This window comes from Aedes aegypti, chromosome 3 (assembly GCF_002204515.2).
Source record: "Aedes aegypti strain LVP_AGWG chromosome 3, AaegL5.0 Primary Assembly, whole genome shotgun sequence".
In the NCBI taxonomy this organism is placed as follows: Eukaryota; Metazoa; Arthropoda; class Insecta; order Diptera; family Culicidae; genus Aedes; species Aedes aegypti.
This window is the reverse complement of record NC_035109.1, coordinates 288,463,585-288,487,044: the sequence shown is the minus strand read 5'-3', so window position 1 is coordinate 288,487,044 and position 23,460 is coordinate 288,463,585. Positions and strand designations below refer to the sequence as shown.

The window sequence follows — 23,460 nt, the reverse complement described above, 5'->3', positions numbered from 1 at the left end:
AACAAGATTCCTATGTAGAAGTGAATTGTGCTTAAATGCACAACCGTTGACACCGCACACTTTGCTATTGCAGTTCCCTCCGTGCTTACGCAAGCATCGACGACATAATCTGAATTCGCGTACCGCAGCCCACCTTGCTTCATACGAAAGATCGAGGAATCGTTTACATTTCGCGGCCGTCCGACAACTTCCCTTGCATAGAGGACAGCTAATCGACTCCTCCAGGAACATTTTCTGGTTGGAAGCGTTGTGCATCCGGTTTCCAGCTGCCATCTGATCACTCGCGATTGCTGACGAAGAATCAACGTGAGCGTTTACGAACGCCTTTCCTTGGCGCTTACTTCGTGCTTCATGTTCGTAGCTGCTTGGCTTTCGGGGGTTTGCCACGATGCTTGCATCTTCTGCGATCGAAAAGATCCAATCAGAGAAGGTGGTTAGAGTTACCTTCGTCAATTTCTTTGTGCGTCTTGCCCAGTCCAATTTAATAGCCGGTGGGAGCTTACACACTAGCTCTTGCATTAGGGTTACGTCTCTCATGTACTCTTTCCGTCCACAGGCATCGATCGTAGAACACAAATTCTGCACGGCCAGAGCATAGTCGACCAGCTTCTCGATTGAATCGGCTCTAACTGGTGGCATAGCTAGGACTTTATCTCGTAAAGTACTGATTATCATGTGTGGTTGGCCGAATCTAAGCTTTAATACGCTTATCGCTTTCGGGACCATCGATGGGTGCATGAGGAAACTTCGCACAGCTGCAAAGGCTTCATCCTTCAAGCAATTCCGGAGACGAATCATATTTTCCTCGTCCCTATAGCCGCACATCGAAGTAGTACTATCAAACGTCGAAATAAACATGGGCCATTCCTCGGGGTTCCCGCTGAACTTTGGAAGGCTACATGGAACTACCTGGCGGGCCGCCACCTGCTCACGTGTGAGAGCGTTGCTGATACGAGAATGATTCACACGCGTTGAAGTGCCGGGTAACTTCGCATGAACGGGAGTTGAACGTTCTCTCGGAGCGAATCTCGCCTCGTGCGCATATAGATTTTCTCTTGCCGTCGCATCGCTATCCGAGTCGCTCACTTCATCACCCTCGCTTTCCTGTTCTACATTATCAGATGATTCATGATCTTCATCAACCTCGGATTCGTGGTTTGAACAGGTCTCATCCGTATCATCGCTACTACCATCTGTATCACTCTCCTCAGTAGCATCTTCCGATTCAATGTCTGATGGGACCTGCTTCTGTAACCAACCTTTTACCTTCGTTAGCGGGTCGGTCACTTTAGCACCTGGGACAGGGCAGCTTCGTACTTCGGCGAATTCCTCCATCAGCTCGAACTTTTTCTTCATGAATTCACGTCTCCGCCGCATCTCCTCAAGCATCAATGTTTCTTCAGCCAGAACTTGCTGCATCTGCAGTTTCAGCGATAATGCTGATTTGCAAGATGATTCAGATTTCATCGATTTAGCTCTGCCCAACACCGTTTCCTTCTTCTCGATTTCAGCCAACAGCATAGCATCCAGATCCGTCGGTTTTTCACCGCCCGCGGATTTCGGATCTGTTCGGAGGTCCTTGGAAGTTGAATCCTGTACCGTCTTTGGTTTTCCAGAACTCTTCTTCTTGGTAGTAGTTTTCGTTGGCTTCGATGTCTGCATTACGCTTCGGGTTTTCGCTTTGGACGTCTTCTGCTTACGCGGGTTTGCCTTCGCAGTTTCGCATTTCAGGCAACTCCATTCGCATTGATCGATGTCCTGAGGAACTCCCGCACAATCAAAGTGGCACCAACATCTACAAGTAACGCATTGAACCATCCGGCTTTGATCTACATCCGCACACATGATGCAACTTCTTCCCTTCGTCGAGGCTCGAATCCGGGAGGAAATTGGCGACTTAGTTCCACCTACTCGCGCTTTGTCTTGTTCGACAGAAGTCTTGTATTGGGGATTGGGGTCGTTTGGGGGGTCTTTATTTGATTTCTGCTTTCGGGAGAGACGTGTCTTTTCGGGTTTTTGCTTACCTTCAGCACCTCTGCTAGTCGTAGGGGTATTATGGTCGACCGGATTGGACATTTCGCACCTCTTCCAATAAACGATATTAAAAGTTGTTGGGTTTCGGTGGCGAAGAAAGAGAGGTCTTCCGAGATTTATAATATCCGCTTGTATTTGGAGATATTTTAATATCCTGCATGTAATTATTTCATTAATTGAGTAATTGCTTTGTATGGTTGAAAATAGTACTCACGTTTAGTCAATCTTCGTTTCTTTATCCGTCCTATGTCCAATGTCCCTGATTAGCTCTATAAGGTCTGCCTATATGTCATTTAGTAAGTATTTTGTCTAATTCATATGTATTTTATCTTAGTTACCTGAAGGTGATAATTTTAGATCTAATAATTTAAGGTTAGCATCAACTCTAGCATAAGTCGCATGAACTTTATCGTGATATCTAGGGAAAAAACACTCTAATTTATATTCGTAAAGTTACAAATTCATTGTACTACCTTCATAGATATAAGCATGTAGTTTTAGGTAATTTTAATGATAATAGATTAAGGAAAACTGTAAATAACTAGCTTTAAGCAAATCTGCATGTGTCTCCAATGACTTTCGTTTTCACTATTTCAGATTTGTTTTCCATGATCGCTTTCTATTCTAGTCCAATACATGGACAAGATGACAGAAGTCCATCGGCGCGCAACCTTATCGCACAGAGGGGCATGATCAATAACGTTGTTAGGAGCGACACAACACCGAGGGGTTGTAACACTCCTACAGGAAGTTTTTTGATAAATCCCTGGATAAGTTCCTAGGGATATTCATGGAGCAATCCCTGGAGGTATTCCTAGAAAAAATATAGACTAATCCCTTGAGGAATCCCTTCGTAAATTGCTGGAAGAAACTCGGGAAAAATTCTTGCAAGAGTCTTTTGCGTTATTCCCGAAGAATTCCTAAATAAATCTCTGGAACATCAATGCTTTTTGGCTAAGCAGTCTTTATTTTTTCAACGGAATTTTTATAATGAAGACTGCGTAGGCAAAAATCCTATTTCATTGAAATATGCAATCGATTCTTGGAACAATTTCTATAGGACATCATATTGAAATTTTTCTGGAGCAATCCTTCGAGAAATTTCTGAAGAAAAACAGACGATATCTCTGCCGGAATCCTTGTAGGGATTTTCCTAAAAAAATCTTTGGAGGAGTTTCTGGATAAACTCCTGTAGGAATCTTTGAAGCATCATCTAAGTTAATTACTGAAGGACTCCAGGAGTCATTGGAAAATCCTTGAAGGAATCCCAGAAAGAATCACTGTAGAGATTTTTCTGGACAAATGCCTGGAATTATGTTTGGAGGAATCCATAGAGAAAATTCTGATGGAATCCATGAAACGATTTTTCAAAAGGAATTTATTTAAAGATTTTACTGGAGGATTTATTGTAGTGATCTACCTAATATAATGCTTGGAGAAATTCTTAGGGTAATTTCTGATAAAATTACTGCAGGAATTCATGAAAATTTTAAGAGGAAGTCTTATAAAAATCCCCGGAAGATGTTCGAAGGCCAAGAACGAACCCCTGAAGAAATTCCTGAGGTATATCTGGAGAACTATCTGAATAAATCCATGAAGAATTATCTGGAGAAATCCTATGAGTAAATCATGTGAAGATTTTCCTGATAGTTAATCAGGGAGAATTCCTAATAAGGAACCCCTCGAGGAAATCGTGAGTGGTTGAACACCTGGAAGAATCCCTGAAGAATTCCAGGAGCGGTTCGTGGAGGAGTCCCGTGTGGAATTCCTGGAGAATTATCTGGAGAAATTTTTACAGTAAGTCATGTAACGATGTCCTGGTGGTAATTCTGGGAGATTCTTGAAGAATCCCTTGAGCAATTCGATGTTGTACATCTGGAGGCATCTCTTAAATACCACCCCTTAAATCCTTTGAGGTATCCCACAAACAAACGCTGTAGAGATTTTAATGGTGGAATCCGTAGATATATCCATGAAAAAAAAAACCTGTTGAGAATTTTCTGCAGAAATCCCTGGAATAATCCATGGAAAAAATTCTGGTGCAACCCCAGGAGACATATCTGGACCAATCCATGAAGAGAATTTCCAAAAGAAATTTATGTGGAGATTACACTGGAGGAATTTTGTAGATTTTCCTAATGTTTTTCTTATGATAATTTCTGGTGAAATTACTGCAGGAGTTCATGGAAGAATCTCTGGAGAAATTTTAAGAGAAACTCTTTGAGGAGATCCCTAAAGAGTTATGTTGAGACATCTTTTGATTAAATTATGTATAGATTAGCCTGGTGATAACTCTGGGAGAATTCGTAAAAGAAATTCTTGAGGAATATCTCGAGGAATTTGTTAGTTGTTGAACAGCTGAAGGAATTTCTGATTAAATCCCTGGAAGAATTCTTGGTAGAATCCCAGGAGTGACCTGTGGAGGAGTCCTGGAAGAAATTCCATGGCGAAATTCTTAGGATAATTTCTGGTGAAATTCATGCAGGAATTCATGGAAGAATCTCGAAATTGAAGAAACTCGTGGAACTCCGGCCAAGAAGGAGAAACTCCTGGGTAACCCCTGAAGAATAGTGTGGAGCCATCCTTAGAGTAAGTCATGTAGCGATTTTCCTTGAGGTTCCCGGAAGCATTTCTTGAAATCCCTTGAGGAATTCCTGGCAGAATCCCTGGAGGAATTCCAGAAGAAAGCTCCGGAATAATTCCTGGACGAATCTAGAGAGGACTACTTGGGGATATTTTTTCATGTATCGGTGGAGAAATCCTCGGAGGAAATTCAGGAGAGAACACTAATTGAGGAAATTATGACAAAATTCAAAGTAAATCAGTTTTAATAACAAAGGCTGTTCCAAATCTGTTTAATTTTAATACATAATTATTACACAACTTGTTATAAAAAGTTAAAAGCAATTACTTATACATGTGCGCTCATCATACATTTCACTAACCTCAACCTTGAAGATAGACGTAGAGAAATCATAAATCTCCATCAATTTTTCAACAGACTGAAAACAAAATTAAATCCCATTTCTGATTAGCACTTGCTCTCTAAACTTTGGTTGAACTAGAAAAGCCATTATTTTTCCATCGCACTACAGAAAAAAAAATAGTGCATGCTGCAAAGATATGACTCTCTACAACAACACCAACAAAAGTGCACCATAAAAGCAGCGCGGCAATCCTTGGGGCATATTTACTTTTGAATGTTTATTCGATACACAGCCGGCGTCTTGGCGTCCTTCATAATCTAGCCAACAACGCCATCCAAACCCAGGAGAGTTCCAGCAGCTCGGGCCCATTCTTCTCGATGGAGCACTTGTCTCGAGTGGAGCAAGTTTACTGTTTTTTTTTCTTCTCCTATGCTTTTGTTGTTGCAAATTTTCCTCGCAGCCCTAGTAGACCCCCTGTAAACCCCACAACGACGGCATTAAGTCGACTGAAGATGCTACAATCCGGTCTGATTCGGGAGAAAAAGCTACACGACGAGTTACGTAATCCTATGCGGAATTTTCGAAACGAAAGCTCGGCTTAATTCTTGTGAATATGTATAGCATAGGTAAACTGTTTTGTGTATACAGTTTATGTATGCCTTCGATATGTACTTTTTTATAAGTTGCAATAAATCATACATCAGAGAACTTTCTTTTACACAATTTTGAAATGTTCGATATAGTATTGTAAACAAATGGTTTACAAGAACATACCCACTATGAAATGAATTTCGATTAATTCCTCGTTACCTCAGCAAAAAGGTGCAAAATATATTACAACAATCAAATCGAAACAAAATATGATGTACTTTTCCATTATCGCTCAAAAGAACAGTTAAAAAAGTGTCCCACGTTCGGACGGTACTAACTTTCCCATCGCATTCATTGTGTCTGCCGTACAGCATGTATATTGCCAAGTTTCGAATTGTTTCTTAAACAACATAAAGAAATCTACGCGACAAACTTATATTTCTTTATCAAAGATTGCCACCACCAACTTCTATGGCGACCAACTCGTTCTATCGAAGCACGAAACGAAAGAATTTTCATCTGGAGAAAAGAACAAGTTTTTATTTTATACCGGTGCGAAGTTTACCTGGTGAAGTGTCGTGGGATGGAAGAATCAGGTGACTAACAATGGATCCCAGCTTTTGAATATGAAAATATCGTTGAACTGAGCGTAAAATTTACATTGAAGGAGAAAAGAAGTGTTAAATTTCCGGCTTTTGAGCCATTTTTATCATATGTGATATCTTTGCATTTTCGCTTCTAATGACACATTTCATTATATTTTTTAATGACACTGTTGTCGAAGCTCCTATTTTCATTTCTAAAATGAAAACTTTACGTATTATCATGAGTCAAATTTGCTCAAAATTATGAGTTCTGTTCATTTAACTGACCTTTGAAATTTGATCAGATTTGCACTATTTTACAATTAATTTGTAATCGTGCAACTTCTCCAAAAATAATTGAACATATATGTTTAGCACATAAAGGCCATGGATTTTGCACCTTAATTCACATCAATACTTCAAAAGTATACTTAAAATTATTGTACAAATTCGTAACTCTTTTTGGCATCAACAGGTAGAACTCTATGGTTTGAATCCTTCGAACAGATGGCTGTATATCTATAACCAAACCATTAACCTTTCTGACGTGATGTAAAAAGTTTTGACCCAAATAGGCACAAAATCATATGGTTTATCAAATTTTGAAATAAACGATTGTGTGCGGTTATCCAAAATCTTCTTTGAATGAAGGCCTTCGCATCTATAGACGTAAAGAGAGATCTCTCGGAGTTTTATAAATTAGAATCATGATCAAGCAGTTTAGATCAACCGTGTTTAATCAAATTCGGAACGGCTTTTTATCAGTGAACCGGGTATCCAAGAAAACAAAACTTGATAGAACCATACTATATGAGCTTGTTTGGGCATGTTTTATAGTTTGTAAGGTTCTGAAATGCCTCTCATTACGCTTGTAGGTCTGATGACCTGTACTCCAAGTAATTCTTGGCTCACCTTAAACAGTCATTGATGTCAAATCTTGGTGGTGTATAATCATATAAAATACGCTTTAAGATCAGAAGGCCTATACTCAAAGAACTTGTATAATCTTAGACATACATGTGTTCATGAGTATGTTTGTAAATAAACGTAAACATTCATGAACCTTCAAGAGATCACTACTCACGCTTGTAGAAGATTTCACCCATTGTGTGATGCTGATGTGCTGATTGCACTCCACACATAAGAGTAAGAATTTACGCTTCAAAAACGACACAGTGTCTTTCGAATGAGTAAAATTGAGACAACCTTCGCTTACGATAATATATACCAACCCTACCCGAGGAGGAAATAATAACTCGCAATAACTTATGCATACCATATGTTGGTATCATACTATAATTAGGTATTGTTCAGTTGTCAATACCTCAGTTTGGTATTATAATGGTATTGGAAAAAAATGTTTAAAACAATTCAAAATAGAGTAAGGTGGAGCAAAAGTTCGACCTTAGTGGTATAATTAAAGTTTCCAGGAAAATAATAGCAGATGAAACAAAACAAATACCATACAGCGAACCTTCAACATATTGGCTATAACTTTGCTGAACAAACTTGTGTCAAAATATTTACCCATTTTTAGTTATAAAAGTTTCAAAATTGATTGTCTTAATCGAACTTTTGCGCCACCGGTGGGGCAAAAGTTCGAATCTAGTGTGGGGCAAAAGTTCATTGGCTAAACCACAAAATGTCAATTCTTTTATGCCAGGCATACTTTATACCAGCCGTAAACTTATGTTTGCCGAAAAATACACACTAAATTTTCATCAAAAAATGGCCAAAACAGGGTTAATTGTAATACACCCAAAAATAGCAGTTTTTCGCAAAACTAAGTGAAAATGTAAAATTTTTGTGACATTTTTCGCACGATCAGGAAAATTTCGTTAAATTTGAAGATAATATGTAGATTTCAGTAAATTTGAAAAATTTTCCGTGGGTTTATACATGGGTCGAACTTTTGCCCCGCAGATTTGAACTTTTGCCCCGCTATGGGCCAAAAATTGATTCCAACTATTTATGGAAAAAGTAATACACGTCAAAGCATCCTTATGATAGGCCTAGAAACGCCCTTACATAAAATATTGAAAAATATTTTATCTTCATTTGGTTCCATGCATCGAAAGTTTGACCAAATATACAATATTTACGTCGAAAAACAACAAATAGCCATAACTTTTCCAAATCTTAATCGATTTTTATGATATTTGGAGTGAAAGTCTCTTACTTGAATAGCATTCTAACCACCATGACATTTCAAAGTTTTGATTTTATTTGAGCTAGAAATCTTAAAAAGAAACTCTTGCCCCACTCGAACTTTTGCCCCATTTTACTCTACTTCATTTTGGTATTCGTTAGGTATTGAGGACTGCTGGAGGTATTGAACTATTATTGGAAAATTTCACTTTTATATGAAAATCCATCATTACAATACCTGATTTAATTATCAGCTTGGTATTTGTAGAATATGCAGAAGGTATTATTTGATGTATTTTACCTCTTATGCAGGGCTCATTCATACCTCATTCAGGTTGTAAGTATTGGAAAATATCCTCAATTTGGTATTCGGTAGTTATTTTCTTCTGCTCGGGTACCTTCGAGAGAGGAGCCTATAATTTATTTCCAAGTAGTCAAACGTCTACACAAGTAATTGAGGGGGGTTGGGCGACAAAACGTCGGAAGCCAAAACATCGAATTTCAAAGCGTCGAATACCAAAATGTCGAAACGACAAACCGTCGAAGGGACAAAACGTCGAAAAGAGATGATTGGTAGAAAACGAATTGTTTTGTAAGAATTATTCTCTTCCCAAAGAATAAATGATTCACTATATGCCAAACGTAAATTTAACGTGAAAAATAAATGTAGAAAACAATTTCAAATCGCCCTTTAAATTTCACTGTTTTCGTCGTTTTGTCCTTTCGACGTTTTGAAATTCGACATTTTGGCATTTGATGTTTAGTCTCTTGTCCCTAAACCATTGAGAGGACACTTGGAACAATGAAAGGTCATAATTCACGGGAGAATGGATTATCGACTATGCGTTTCAAGCAAAACTTAGCTTTCTTATTTGGTTTTCCAGGAGAAATACCTTTAGTATTCCATACAGGATTTATTCCAAGAATCCATCAAAGATTGTTTATAGGAATCTATCAACCAATTTAACACAGATATGTTGAAATGTTTCCGCAATTATTATGAGTATTTCTACAGGTGCATGGTACTCCTATAAAAGTATATCCACAAGCTCCTCGAGGCGATTATTCCATTATTATTTTCCAGGAATTTCAAGATCCTCCATTCCACAAACTTCTTCATAGATTCCTACAAGAGCTTGCCAGATTTCCATTACTTCGAAAGTCTTACACATTCCTACAAATATATCATGAATCAAATTCAGAATTCCTGCAGGAATTATCTCAAGCATACTATTTGAAATGTTCTTAGGAATCAACCCAAGTTTTTCTAAAAATTCCGTCAAAATTTTACTTTTATCTTGTGGTTAGGGAAAATCAAGCATGGGAAAATTCACTCACTCACCCAAACGCCACCGATAAAAATTAGCAACAAATCCACTGCTACCGAGCATTCAGTGATTGCTGAACCGTACTGGGTGGAATGTAGCATGAAACCGATTGTGTAAAAGCGAGGCACGAGTGAACGCATTTAGCATCCATGGGCCAGGAGAAGTGGATGAACTTGTCATTCATTTTCCTGTCAATTTTTATACAAAATCTACCTTTTCTCTGCTGTAAATTCACTCAATGTGAACCACTTTCCCTGGCCTATTCGAATTCATTGAACTTACTGAGCGGATTCCCACTCACTGAATTATTCCGTGGTGTGGATTGCCGCTCATCAGCACTCAAACCCGAATGCCATTCGAACGGAATCAGAATGTAAACAATCATTCGGTATTGCATTCGTCTGCTTTCAGCTTTCAGCATCCGTAGCGACTCAATCAGTCGCCGTTTTATGTTTCGCTTAGTGCTCTGCGCTTCGCGAAGAAGCAGAATTGCCCATTGCATGGTGACGTCATCAGAAAATCACCCTCTTTCTCTCCTTCGGGAAATCTGAAAACAATGGTGCCAGTATCTGTCAAAGTTGACAAGTACTGGCACCATTGTTTTCAAGTTTTGTTGAAGAGTGAAAGAGAGAGAATTCCACCGTGAAATGCTTAATGTGCACTGGAAATTGAAACGTTCGGCTTTGTTAAGGTGAAAAATCTCGGAGTCCAAAGATATCCGGCACAATGGTCGACTTATGTCCCTATTCAGTTTTTCAAAGGCACTAAACTGGAGAAATTGTTGGAAAACGTTGATCTTCTTATTCTAAGCTTTTTGACAGTGCACATAGTGACGGGGTTGGTGGTCTGATAGCTACCGCTTCTGCTTCATAAGCAGAAGGTCATGGGTTCAATCCCATGCCCGTCTCTTTCCTCGTACTTTGTAGTAGTATATCTCTCACTTGCTTCTATCTTCCCTTCTAAATTTCACACTCAAAACCAGTGCTGGGAACGGTAATAGTAGTAGGCTTGAATTTCGCGAATATCACGTGGCTTTCCCAGTACAGTAGTACAAAAACGTGAATCTCATCAAGTAGCCTATGTTGGGAGCATGATTTTTTCAAATCGTTAGTGTCATTGAATGCTCTAAATGCGGGAAATAGAACATTTTTCTACAGTAATTTTGGGTTGCCCTTAGCAACGGGTGTTTTGAAATTTTCAAGGCTTTTTGCCTACAGCAGCGATAGGCGTGAGCTTCACTGGCTTCGCTGACTGCGATTGGCTGTTTGGCTACTGTAGAATGAATTTCAGATTTTTTCCCAAATATTCAAAAATATTCGTTCATAGCAAAAGCTAGAACCAGAGACGAAAAAAAACCGTTTCCCTAACGCTTCCGTTCTTCCACGCGCATGCCTTTCCTTACGCCTGATACTTAGGCAGTCTGCTAACCACAAAAGGAAACCTCTCGGCCATGCCTTTCCCCCAATCCATACACTCCCGCATGAACTGGCGTAGATGTAGTCGGACTCCACGGTCTACAGTGGGCCAGTATAAGTGCAACATCATTTCCTCCTTCTTCCCCACATTGGTCTGCATTCTGACGTGGCAGGCACCATTGTCGTCTAAAAATAGAAGATCACCAGCACTTATACAATGAGGATGCTTGTTAGTCCCAAGCAGTCATTTGGTTGGTTCCTTGTGCAAGTGCAGCTGATCTGACGATACTGGAGTAGCATCCACGGGCGGCCAATCAAGCTCAAGCTCAAGAGTGATCTCACAAGCTCTGAAGACGTTCACGAACAGATTTAGTTTCGTTCATTCGCGAGCACGACATATGCGAGTAAATCAGCACTCTGATGCTCGTGATCATTTTGTTTTGTTTTTGTTACAGTTTAGAAATAATGTTCGCCTCTTTCCAGCTCTGTCGCTTACACAGTTCGACAAAAGAAAATCGATCTGAATGCAGAGAGTCAACCGTGTCAACCCGGTCTCGAAAAATGATGATGTTTCAGACTATTATTTATTTATTTATTTATTTATTTTTTGTTTAGACTATTTTTTTTGAAGCCAGATTACACCATGAACTACGATTTATCTTTGAGTTGGGTTTTTACCATTGGAAAAAAGGTGAACATTGCTGATTGAATCTTTACTTGCCCGAACAGTCAGAGAGTGTTATTTGTGTGTCTTTCATATGAATTCATTAACGCTAGCCAAGGTTATTTTCTTCACAGTTCTATCAAATGAGAGCTTTTTTTGCCAGTTTACCATTCTGCATGTGTATATCGTTTGGCAGATATGAATATACTGTATAGAGCGCTCTATGTTCTGGGAAGTCGAGATAATTTCCTTTATGGAAAGGTTCTCGAACGGCGGGATTCGAACCCACGACCCTCTGCTTAGTCTTGCTGAATAGCTGCACATTTACCGCTTCGGCTCTCTCGGCTCCTGAGTCTAGAGTATATTCAATCCCATATCAAGTCAATTTAGTTCTATCGAAATACGTAAGTTCGAAAGATAAACGCACGGAAAGAAACCATAACCCCACGCAATCGGCAGGGCAATCGGATAATCCGATTCGGATTGCTCCCAAACACAAGCAGTTTAACCCATGAAAAATGATATCCCCGTTTTCCTTCGTCAAGCAATCGTAAGCCTATTTTACAGTTCGCTTGAACCAATAATCTTCCGTCATTGCCGGGTTAGCCAAGCCGCTTTCTAAGAATTCTGTTGCTTCATTCTGGAGAAATTCTAATTTCATGAAAAGCCATGTCAAAGTTCCCTGGTCAGAGCTCAGCTAATTTAATCTGGAAAACTTTATTGCCCAAGCCAAAGAATCCGCTTCAGTTCCATAAAAGTTAAGCGAACATTATTAATCACGGTCGGGATTAAAATGCTCAAAGTGCTCCTCAAATTTTCATGGCGCTTATGCTGCTGGGAATCTGTGAGTAATAGATATTGAAAAAAGAAATCAACCATCCTACTTGAACTTTAGCCGTCACACCCACGTAGTTTGGATTAGATAACCGATGCACAGTGTACTAATTTGGGAGAAAGGAACGACACAATCCAGCGGCCCCCCTTCCTGTAAAACATCGGTGAGTGTTCCATTTTGCCCAATTTCCCGTATATTTGTGAAAACTTATAAATTGTGGATAGTACTATCTGAAAAATAGAAAAGTCATAGTCATAGTCATAGAAAACATGTTTGTATGAGTGTAAAATTCCAGTGTACATAATATTTTGTACATCTATAAAGTTTGTTTTGACAAAGTATGTATAGATTAAGTTGTTCTTCATTCACCTGAAAATTTTGTCACAAGTGTAGATTCAAATATGTTACAAAAATAGTACACTGTGCAACGACGTTGGAAAGAAAAAAAAAATGGGACTAGAATCAGAAATCAGAAGAACAAATATTTCCACTTACCTCGATATCATGAAATAGCTCCCGCCCGCCGGTACCACCCCGTTCGTGGCAATTGCAGACATCGAAATGGCAGTTAACATAGTCTGGATCCGAGTTTGGATTGTGTGATTTCGGCATTGCGGCCGACGAGGGGGTAGGAAAATGGGAGACAAAAAATAAGAGCAAAAAGCACCATTAGTAAAATCAGTTCACGACTCCTATCGTGGGAGTAGTTTTGTGGTGAGATGGTTAGATGAAATGAAACTACTTTCGAACTAACTACTGATGCAGATGATATGGGTGGGTGTGGGAATTTGACTTGTGTGATATGACACCATGATGGAACGCATAGGATTGGGGTTGATGTTTTTGATTACGAAAAATGAAGAGTTGCAAAAATCTGAAGGCTAAACTTTAATTTTTGGTGTCATTTCTGTTGTGCCACACAATCACTCCACACTCTAGGGTGTCCCAGAAAAATTTTATGTTCGACCATGACTATATGATGATCAGCCCTAGAATGAAAGATATGCTTACCAGCTTTCTAAAAAATCATTTAGAGCCGTGGACCTGAGCCTGCCCAACCTTTTCAAATCACGGGTCAAATCGCGGTAACAATTTTGAAGAAGGATTAAATATTTTGTGAGACCTATTAACGAAAAGTCAAGCTGAAAAATTGAAAAGGGTGTAACTGAAAATTTCGAACTGATCTTTAAAAACCCAAATAGGGTTTTTCTAGAAAACAAACCTTTTCAGCACTTTCAGGATCTGGAGACAGAATTTTGTTTAAATTTGATGACCTCGCATGGACACTCTACTCCACACAAGAATGAACGCTTTTCTCAAAGATGAAAAACTCCTTAGAGACTTCGTTCTGTGGCAAAAGTTCTTCTTGCAGAGAGAGCGCACCAGATGATAAAAGCCGGTTTTGTCAATGGTGATCGCCCCCGGGGGGAAAGAGGAAATGAATTATGTCACCCGAAATCTTTTCTGACCATGATGACGTTGAAAGACGGTGACGCCAACGAAGACGAAGACGACGGTAAATAAATCAAATTCAAATAGGAAGGACCGGTCTTGGTGACCGGCTGACAAAACCGAGCTCAGCTCCTTAAGGAGGGTGAGTTTTCCCTGACAAGGGGATGACCCGTTGCGATGATCGAGTGGGAGAATGGCCGAAACGAAGAATGGCATGCTCTCGGAATCGGAAATTGGGAATAAAACTCATTCAAAGAGGCGTTTTTCCTCTTTTTTCTCTATTTGTCGTGCTGGGATGTGAACTGTTGTCATACAAAATGAAATGGGATATCTTGGGCTTGATATTCGGATGTTCGCATCAGAAGAGTTCTGGACTGTTCGATAAGAACTAGGTACTGGTGAGTGCTGAGTGGGCGCATTTTTTGACACACGTGCTCATTGTTGTTGAAGTTGAAGAGTTCAGTGCCACTTTTTTTTTGTTGATTTTTGTCAAACTTTAATGATTTTCTATTGATTTGAAATTGATTATGGCTTGGGTTGTATTAGAGCTGTTGCAATCATCAGTTTTGAGTTTAGGTCAGAAATCTTCATGCTATCCCTTTTATTCGTTTGGGTTTGATTCCCGGTCGGTCCAGGGTCTTTTCGTAACGGAAATTTCCTTGACTTCCCTGGGCATAGAGTGTCATCGTATTTGCCACACGATATACGAATGCGAAAATGGCAATTTAGGCAAAGAAAGCTCTCAGATAATAACTGTGGAAGTGCTCATAAGAAGCTGAGAAGCAGGCTTTGTCCCAGTGAGGACGTAATGCCAAGAAGGAGAAGAAGAAGAAGAATATGAAGTTGAACAACATATTATATGCTCATTAGCGCCTTCTAGCGCGTTAACTTCAGAATAAATTGACTGTTATGAAACAGAACCTGCAGTTCAAATTTGCTGTACTCACATTCACGATGAGTCAAACACTCTCTATTAGAATCGTAGAGACATGCCCATATGCAAGCAAACGAAATTGACCCCGTTTGTATTCAGTTAGTTTTTTCCCGGATCACCAAGTTATTCTTTCATATTTTTCTTAAAACCCCATGCTTTCTTATCATGTTCTCTCCCATGAAAGTCAAAAATCATCCACCCACATCGCATCGAAGTTTATCTGATGTGACTGCGACCCATTCAAACGTCCGTAGCAGCCACTCAACCGGAAGATATTCGGCCATTTCAGATCATAAAGAAAATGAAGTAATTGAGCAATGACTCTTTCTTCCTCCCATGCGGGGTCATTCTTTTGGGGGTTGGATAACAAACTATTCTGTGTGGTGCCTGTTCTCTGCTGATAAGTTCACGTTCCAAAACCCGGACCCAATTCTTCATTCTTTTGTGTGGCTACCAGCTGGTCCTTTTTCTTGGTATTACGTCCCAACTGGGATAGAGCTTCTCAGATTATTGGTTCTTTGAGGACTTTCACATTTATTAACTGAGAGTTTTCTTTGTCCAAGTTACCATTTTTGCATTCGTATCTCGTGTAGCAGGCAGAATGCTACTCTATGCCTAAATAAATCAAGGAAATTTTCATAACGGAGAGATGCTGGACCATCCGGGAATCGAACCCAGACACCTTTAGCAGGGATTGACTTTGTAACCGCGGACGTTACCATTAGGCTAACGAAGACCGCTTCGTTATGTGGGAGAAAGTTTGATACACGGCAGGAGTCTGTGGATGGGGAGAAGTTCTGCCGGGCATGGTGTAGAAATGAACTAAATTGTGAGAATCTAGCAACGACAGCAATAATCGTTCCCATTATGAAAGACCCCAGAGGGTGGTCTGGGTTGTGTTGTACGGTGAAAGACAAAATTCCATATTTTTTGTTATTTGGTCTGGTCTTTATGACTTGGTACTGAGGCATGTAGGTACAGGTTGGATAGTTATAAAAATGAATGAATTTCCTGTATTGAAGATATCTTATTGGGTATTGTTTCGACATCCTCAGGCTTCTCTGGGAAGCTTTTGCAAGTTGCTCTCAGCAGTTGTTAGCTTGAATGGTGGAATAACCCGACCTTTTTGAGTTGAATTTCCAATCGCCTCTTATGTGATTTTCATGCTTTAATATTTTTCCAACATCTTCTTTATTAAAAGCTTTCCCATGCTTTTCTGGTAACTCTGGTAACCAATCCCAAACTCTCTGGATAGCTTTACCAGGTGTCCACGTAAACTACACTTTTTATATTAAATTTAGGGGAGGGATTATTAGAGTATGTTTAAAACTACAAATTGAACTTTAACAACTTTAACTTTAGTGTCGAGCACTCGACACTAAAGAAGTCTGTAAGTCGCAGACGAAATAGGCCTATCTGTCAAGATAAGCAACACATATTAGAGTTTAAAGGTATTTGCTCGCCTTACAAGTGATTTTAGTATTTTATTTTTTATTTGCAAAAGTGAAGTGTTAAAGTTCAATTTGTAGTCCACGTAAAGCTTTCCAAAGGTCATCTGGAAGCTTTCCTAAGGTTTTCTAGGAACATTATTGAACTTTCCTGAGAGGCTTACCCAAGCTTCTTTGGACAGCATTCCGAAGTTTCTCTGAGAAGCATTCCCGAACTTTTTTTTTTTGAAAATTCCAATACTTCTCTGGAAAGCTCTCTCAAGCTTGTCCGGGAAGTTTTCCAAAGCTTAGCTTACCCAAGTAACCGTATAGCACTATAATTCGCCCTGCGTGCTACTAAAGTGCTTTTGTGCAGCTGACATGCCCTATGTTGGCCGTATAATAGCCCTATAAGGCCAAAAAGGCGAATTAGCGGGCTAGTGGTTACTTGGGTAGTTTAGAAAATTTCTCAAACTTCATGGAATTTTCCTAAGATTTTGTGGCAAGTTTTCCCGATCTTGTCTGTAAATTTTCCCGACCTTCTTTCGGAATCCAAAAGTTGTTTCTTTGTGAAGCTATTCAATGATAATCTGGGTTCTTTCCTAGGGTTCTCTAGGAAGCTTCCTTGAATTGATTCAAAACGTTTTCTCTAGATTTTTGGACAGTTTTCCGAAGCTTCTTTGATAAGCTTTCACGAGATTCCCTAAGAAGCTTTCTTGAGATTTTCTAAGAAGTTTTTTTTTTGAGATACCTTGTAACCTGTACACTATTACCGATTTTGCAACGCGAGAGCAAACTGGTAGCTCTATATGTCTAGCGTGCAAAATAAAAGGTATAGATTCCATTCCTTACCATGTGTTAATCACTACACACAGAAAACCAACAGAACAACAGAGCATCTGCAGTATCAGGGGTCATTATTCGCTCACATTCGCCGTTCGGTCCATACCCGTTCTCAGTTCCCACATGACAGATTGGTTCTATCAGAGCAGAGAGTGAGTCTCGGAAAATTGGAATCGCTGGACCCAGAACTAGAAGTCAATAATACCATTCTCATAGCAGTAATGCCATAAAGTGGTTTCAGTAACCCGTCATGAAGGAGTTTCTTTCATGAGTCCAGCTGTGTTCTACTTATCACCACCCGCTGAGTGATCGAACTGCACTCACCGATATTCCCGATGGATCATAAATTGATCTCCGATTATTAGCCTGAGATTCAGTAGCTTGTTGATAGTTGATCGTCAAGCAGGCAGTGTGCTAGATTTATTTTGTAGCCTGACTAGCAAAGCTAGAAAGTGGTGAATTGTGGTTTCGCAAAATTAGCAAAGTGTGGAGGTTACTACAAGGTGAAACTCTGAAGATCTTAGAAGAGATTGGTGTGATAACTTCATGTGTTTATAATTAACAGCCATTCACGTTCCAATGATGGCATCAACGGATGTAAGGAGGACGATGGAATAAAAGTGGAATAATTACTGAGATCGGTAAGCAGTAGATGCCAATTCTAAACCCATTCCCAAATAGTGCTGTGATGGACGAATATAGTGCCGCTTTCGTTCTGTATAGGCCTTTCTCTCTCAATCCAAAATTGGTGATGGCGGTAATTCGCTTTGTCCAACGGTTTGGTGACGCGATATCCCACCATGGCCGCTGCATTGGCCTGTTTCTGGAGAGTCCGGCCTGGTGCCGGTGAGCATGACTCCTTTTGCTCCGAATGACCATATGCTGCCGCCGTGGGATACACTCACAACACTGACAGCATACCCTAGGATAAGTACTAAACCAATAGCACTTAAGGACACAAATAGTAAGTAGCACCCTTTAATAAATACACCCACTCTTTTGCATGTAAAATTTATCCCTTTTCTTTTGATACGAAGTGACTCGATTCTTTGTCTCTGGTTCCGCTAATTCGAACCTGGTTAGTAGGCAGAATTGGCATGTGGGTCGTGGGGACCAATATCACTACTTCCATCTTTCCAATCTTTGTCTCCGTCTCATGCGACCTTTCCCCTGGGGAGGTGACAACCTTCCGAGCCTACTATGGCAAGTTTTTTCAAGCTTGTTTGAGAAGTATTCTTAAGCTTTGAGACTTTCTGAAATAATCCTGGAAACTCCTCAAGCTTTTCTATGAAGTTTTCCTAATATCGACTGGCATTTTACCCAGGCTTTTCTGAGGATCATTTCCAACTTTTTCTGGGAAGCTTTACAAATTTTCTATAATGTGGAGCTTTCCAAAGGTTTCATATGGTATTATAAGTATTAGTTTTTTTTTTACAAATAAGCATTAAATTTAAATTTTGAAACAATGAATTCAAATTCTGAAAAAATAAATAAATAAATATGCTTGAATAAGTTTTCAAGAAAGACTTGAAAAAGTTTCCGAGACAAGTATAGCATTAGCTTGAGATAGCGTTGTAATAGAGCATTGAACAATTTTCATGAGGCATCTGAAAGTTTTGAGAACCGCAATCAGAAGTTTGCAAAGAACTTCAAATGCTTCTTGAAAATACGACTTCATTAATTTTGGGACATTATTTCATACATCACGAGTTATACCAAGTCTATAATGAAATGGATATTGTTAAGCGTATAAAACACGGCAGGCTGCGGTGGGCTGGGCATGTAGCTCGCATGTCGGAGGAACGTCAAGCTAAACAAATATTCAGCAGGGAACCAGGAAGAGGCCGTCGCCTCCGTGGAAGGCCGCGCACCAGATGGCTTTTTGCAGTTGAGGAGGATTTAAGGTAGCTTAACGTTCAGGGCGACTGGAAGCGATTTGCCCAGGACCGGGTCCAATGGAGAAGGCTTCTTCATTCAGCGTAGATTCAACGCAATAGCAAGGAATTGTTGCCCATCAAGTATCAAGTAAGTATTTCATACAAAATTTTCACATTTGCTCAGAGAGGCTAGAATAGCTGCTCAGTGAAGTTGCAAAAGCTTTAGATCACTGTATCGAGGAGCCTGAAATGCTCCACAGAAAAGCTTGGAAAAGTATCATAGGAAAAAATTGATTAATTAATCAAAAAGGTTCGAACATCTACAAAAAGCAGCTTGATACGCTATCAAAAAAAAAAAAAAAAAAAAAATCGCCAGAGTTCAAAAAAAAAATTAAAGGAGTTTTCCTTTGGTTGCTTTACTTTTAAAGCTTTCTAGATATTTTTTGAATTTTTAAAGGGAAGGATTGAGGATAACTCAGCAGTGAAGTTTAAGAAAGCTCCTCAAAGAAGCCTAAGGAAGTTTTTGATGTTAAAGATCGGAAAAGCATCTTGAAGATACTTGGAGAAGCTTCTTCGGTAACCGTGAGTAAGCTATTAAGAAGGGTTTTCATGAAACTTAAAAAAAAAATTCCCGATGAAGCTTGAGAAACCTTGCAAGAGTATTGAGAAGCTTCTCAGGAACTTTAGTAAGCTAATCAAAGAAGGTTGTGAAGTTCAAGGAAGCTTCCTATAAAACGTTATTAAAGCTTCCAGATATCCTTTGAAATGTTTCATATCAAAGAAACTTTGTAAAGCTTCCGAGAGAAGTTTGGGAATGATCCTCAGAGAAGCTTGGATAAAATGCCAGTCAATATTGGGAAAATTCGAAAAAAAAACTCGGAATTTCCAGGATAACTTGAGGAAATCTCTCAGCATGAGAAAACTACCCGAAGAAACTTGAAAAACTTTCCGTTAAAGGCTCGGAAGCTATCCCGAAGAAGCTAGAAAACAAAAAAAAAAACGAAAAAGTTTCGTGAAGCTTTTCAGAGAAGTTTGGAAATGCTTCTCAAAGAAACTAGGGAAAAATTACTGACGAGATCGGGAAAACTTCCCACAAAAGCTTTGGGAAGTTCCAGGAAAATTTGAGAAATCTTCAAAACGAAGCTTTGGAAAGCTTCCCAGAGATGCTAGATAAAGCTTTCCAGAGAAGCTTAAGAAAGCTTTCGAGAAAAGAAGAAATTAAAAGCTTCCTATTGAGGCATGAAAAAAAAAAGAGTGGAATGGCAATGCAACTCGAAACAGTTCGGGATATTCCACAATTGAAGTTTTTGTCAGTTGCTGAGAGCATCTTACAAAAGCTTCCTAGAGAAGCACAGCTCTGCTTACCATAGAAACTTTGGAAAAGAGAGAGCGAAAACATCTCCGAGAAGTTTGGGTAAGCTTCCCATAGAAGATTGGTAAAGTTGCTTGGGTAAGCTTCTCAATTAAGCATAGGAAAGCTTTGAGAAATCTTATCAGAGAAGTTTGAGAAAGCTGATCAGAGAACCTTAAGTAAGCTTATCAGAAAATCTAGTAAAAGTCTACCAGAAAAGTGTGAGAATACTTCTTAGAGAAGCTTGGGAAAGCTCATCAGAGAAATATATAAAAGCTTTCGACATATGCTCAGGAAAGTTTCTCAGAGAAGCTTGGTAAAGTCTTCATTAGAAGCTTGGGAAAGCTTCCCAATAAGCATGAAAAGCTTTTGCAAACTTCTTAGAAAAGCTTCATAATGCTTTCCAAAGAAGCTAGAGAAATTTCAAGAATGTTTCTTAGATAACTTTAGTAGAGCTCAAATTAATTTTTCGAAAGCTTGACAGAGAAGCTTTGCAAAACTTTCCAGAGGAAGTTTCAAATGCTTTCCAGAGAAGGTTTGGAAAGCTTTCCAGAGAAGTTTTGGAAAACTTTCAAGAAGAGCTTGAGTAAGTAACTTGCGACATCTTCCCAGTGGAATTTGGAAATGCTTCGTGAAGAAATTTATGAAACTTTAAGCTTGGTAACTTCTATCAGAAGATTCCATAATCCGCCATAACAAATTTACAAGCAACTCAAAAAGGTTCTGCATGTTTTCTTGGAGCTTAGAGTAGCAACGCACAGTAGTTTTCAAAATCTACCAAGAGAAGATTGAAATAGCTACTATGAAGAAAAAAAAAACAACTCACCCCAGTTATCTAGAAAAAACGCTGAGATGCTTCGGAAAGCTCATCTGAGTAGCTTTGGAAAGCTTTACGGAGAGCTTTAGGAATGGCTCCCAGACAAACTTTCCTGATTGGTTCGGGGAAATTTCCAAGAAAATCTTGGGGAAGCTGCCAACATTCTTAAGCTAGGGAAAAGTTCTCAGACAAGATGGCAAAACTTGCAGTGAGAAGCTTTGGGAAGCTACTCTGAGGCTTTTGGTAATGCTTTTCATATAAGTTTTCAAGCCCCTCAGAGAATTTTAGAAAAGCTTTCCTTATAATCTTAGAAAAAAAAAATCTAGGGAAGCTTGTTACACCGTTCAAGTTAAATTTCGCTAAGAATCTAAAAAAAATAACCAGAGAAGCTAGGGAAAGCTTTATTGAGAAAGTTTGGGAATCGACAATTACCCAAAAAAAAAAACAAAAAAAGATTGGGAATGCTTCTCTCTTAAATTTTGACATAGACTCAGGAAAGCTCAGAAAGGTTTCTCAGAGAAGCTTGGTAAAGTTTTCAAAAGAAGCTTGAAAAAACTTCCCCGAAAGCTTGCTGAAGCTGCCCAGAAAGCTTGAAGAAGCTTTCCTGAGAAGCTTTAGCAAGCTTCTTAGAGAAGCTTTATTATACATTAAAAAAAAACAGCTTTAGAAAGTTTAAGAAAGCTTCTCAGAGGAGTTTAGAAGAGCTTTTCTATCTTTCGAAAGTTTCACATAGGACTACATGCTTTGTAACGAATCATGTAAAGAGCAGATTGCAATAGCTCCCTAGAAAAAAAAAATGAACATCTGACCCCAGTCACCTAAAACTATTCTCAGAGATATTTTGAAAAGCTTATCTGAGTAGTTTTGAAAAGCTTCACGGGAAACCTTAGGAATGGCTCCCAGTGAAAATTCCCCGATAAGTTTGGGAAATTTCCCTATAAATGTTTGGGGAAGCTTCCCAGAGAAGTTTGGGAAAACTTCTCCGCAAAGGTTTTAAATTTAGGAAAAATTTGTCAGAGTTGCTTGCGAAATCTTCATCGAGAAGATTTGGAAAGCTTCCATGGGATGTTTGTTAATGTTTTTCAGATAAGCTTGAGAAAGCCTTCCTTTTTCAGCTTGGAAAAACTTCCCTTATAACCTAAGCAAAATTCCCGGAGAAGCTTGAGACATCGTCTTTGTTAAACTTTTCCAGGAATCTAAAATCAACCCAGAAAAACTTGAGAAAGCTTTATTGAGAAACTTTGGAAAGCTTCTCTAAACAGCTTAGGAAAGCTTCTCTGAAAAGCTCAGAAGAGCTTGGAAAAACATTCCAGAGAAACTTGCGAAAGTTTCCATATAAGCTTGGACCATCGTCCCGGAGAATCTAGTAATAGTTTCCAAATAGTAGTTAGCACTATGATTGCATTATATCCAGAAGCCCACACATTTCCTTTGAGCAGTTTGGTAAAGCTTGTCAGAGAAGCTAGGGAAAGCTTTCCAGAGAAGTAAGCTTCTCGAAGAAGTTTTGTTATCTGAGATGCTTGAGAAACATTCCGTGAGAAGTTTGGTAGAGATTTCTTGTAAAGCTTCAAAGAGAAGCTCAATAAAGCTTCATAAGAAAGAGAAGCTTGAGAAACTTCTCGTAGAAGCAAAGGGGGAAGCTAAGCACAAAACTTAGACAATCTTCGTAAGATGCAAAGAAAAGCTTCTCTGACAGTCTTAGAAAAGCCCCCCAGAGAAGCTTGGAGCGTCGTCCCAGGGAAGATGATAAATGCTTCCCAGTGTAAATTGTAATAATTCCCCACAAAAAAAAAATTGCACAACTATCCCTATTAGCCTATAAATCTCTCCAAAGAAGCTTGAAAAATGTTTCCAAAGAAGGTTGGGAATGTGTCTTACGAAGGGTGGAAAAGCTTTACAGGTAATATAAAACAAGCTTTCCGGAAAACCTTTAAACTCTGGTGCGAAAAAAATCGAGAAAGCATTCCGTTAGCAACTAGTTAGATACACTATTTTTAATCTTACCCAAGACCCATCATTCTTTATAACATTGATCGATGTTACACAAAATCAGCAAATAAAAATCAAAATCTTTTTCTTGTTGGCAATAAATCCTCACTAGGACAGAGTCTGCTTCTCAGCTTAGTGTTCTTATGAGCACTTCCACAGTTATTAACTAAGAGCATTCTTTGCCAAAGTTGCCATTTTCGCATTCGTATATAGTGTGGCATGAACGATGATACTGTTTGCCCAG

The 23,460-nt window shown here is 39.1% G+C and overlaps 1 protein-coding gene across 14 annotated transcripts in view; it reads right to left on the bottom strand.

Annotated features, from left to right (window-relative positions):
• LOC5575390 (solute carrier family 12 member 4) overlaps positions 1 to 23,460 on the bottom strand; it is a 791,918-nt gene that overhangs the window by 187,366 nt on the left and 581,092 nt on the right. For all 14 annotated transcript variants that reach the window (XM_021849571.1, XM_021849567.1, XM_021849570.1 and 11 more), the window contains one exon: positions 13,022 to 13,104. In XM_021849571.1, the coding sequence (XP_021705263.1) occupies positions 13,022 to 13,104 (83 nt within the window). The remainder of the gene's footprint in view (positions 1 to 13,021; positions 13,105 to 23,460) is intronic.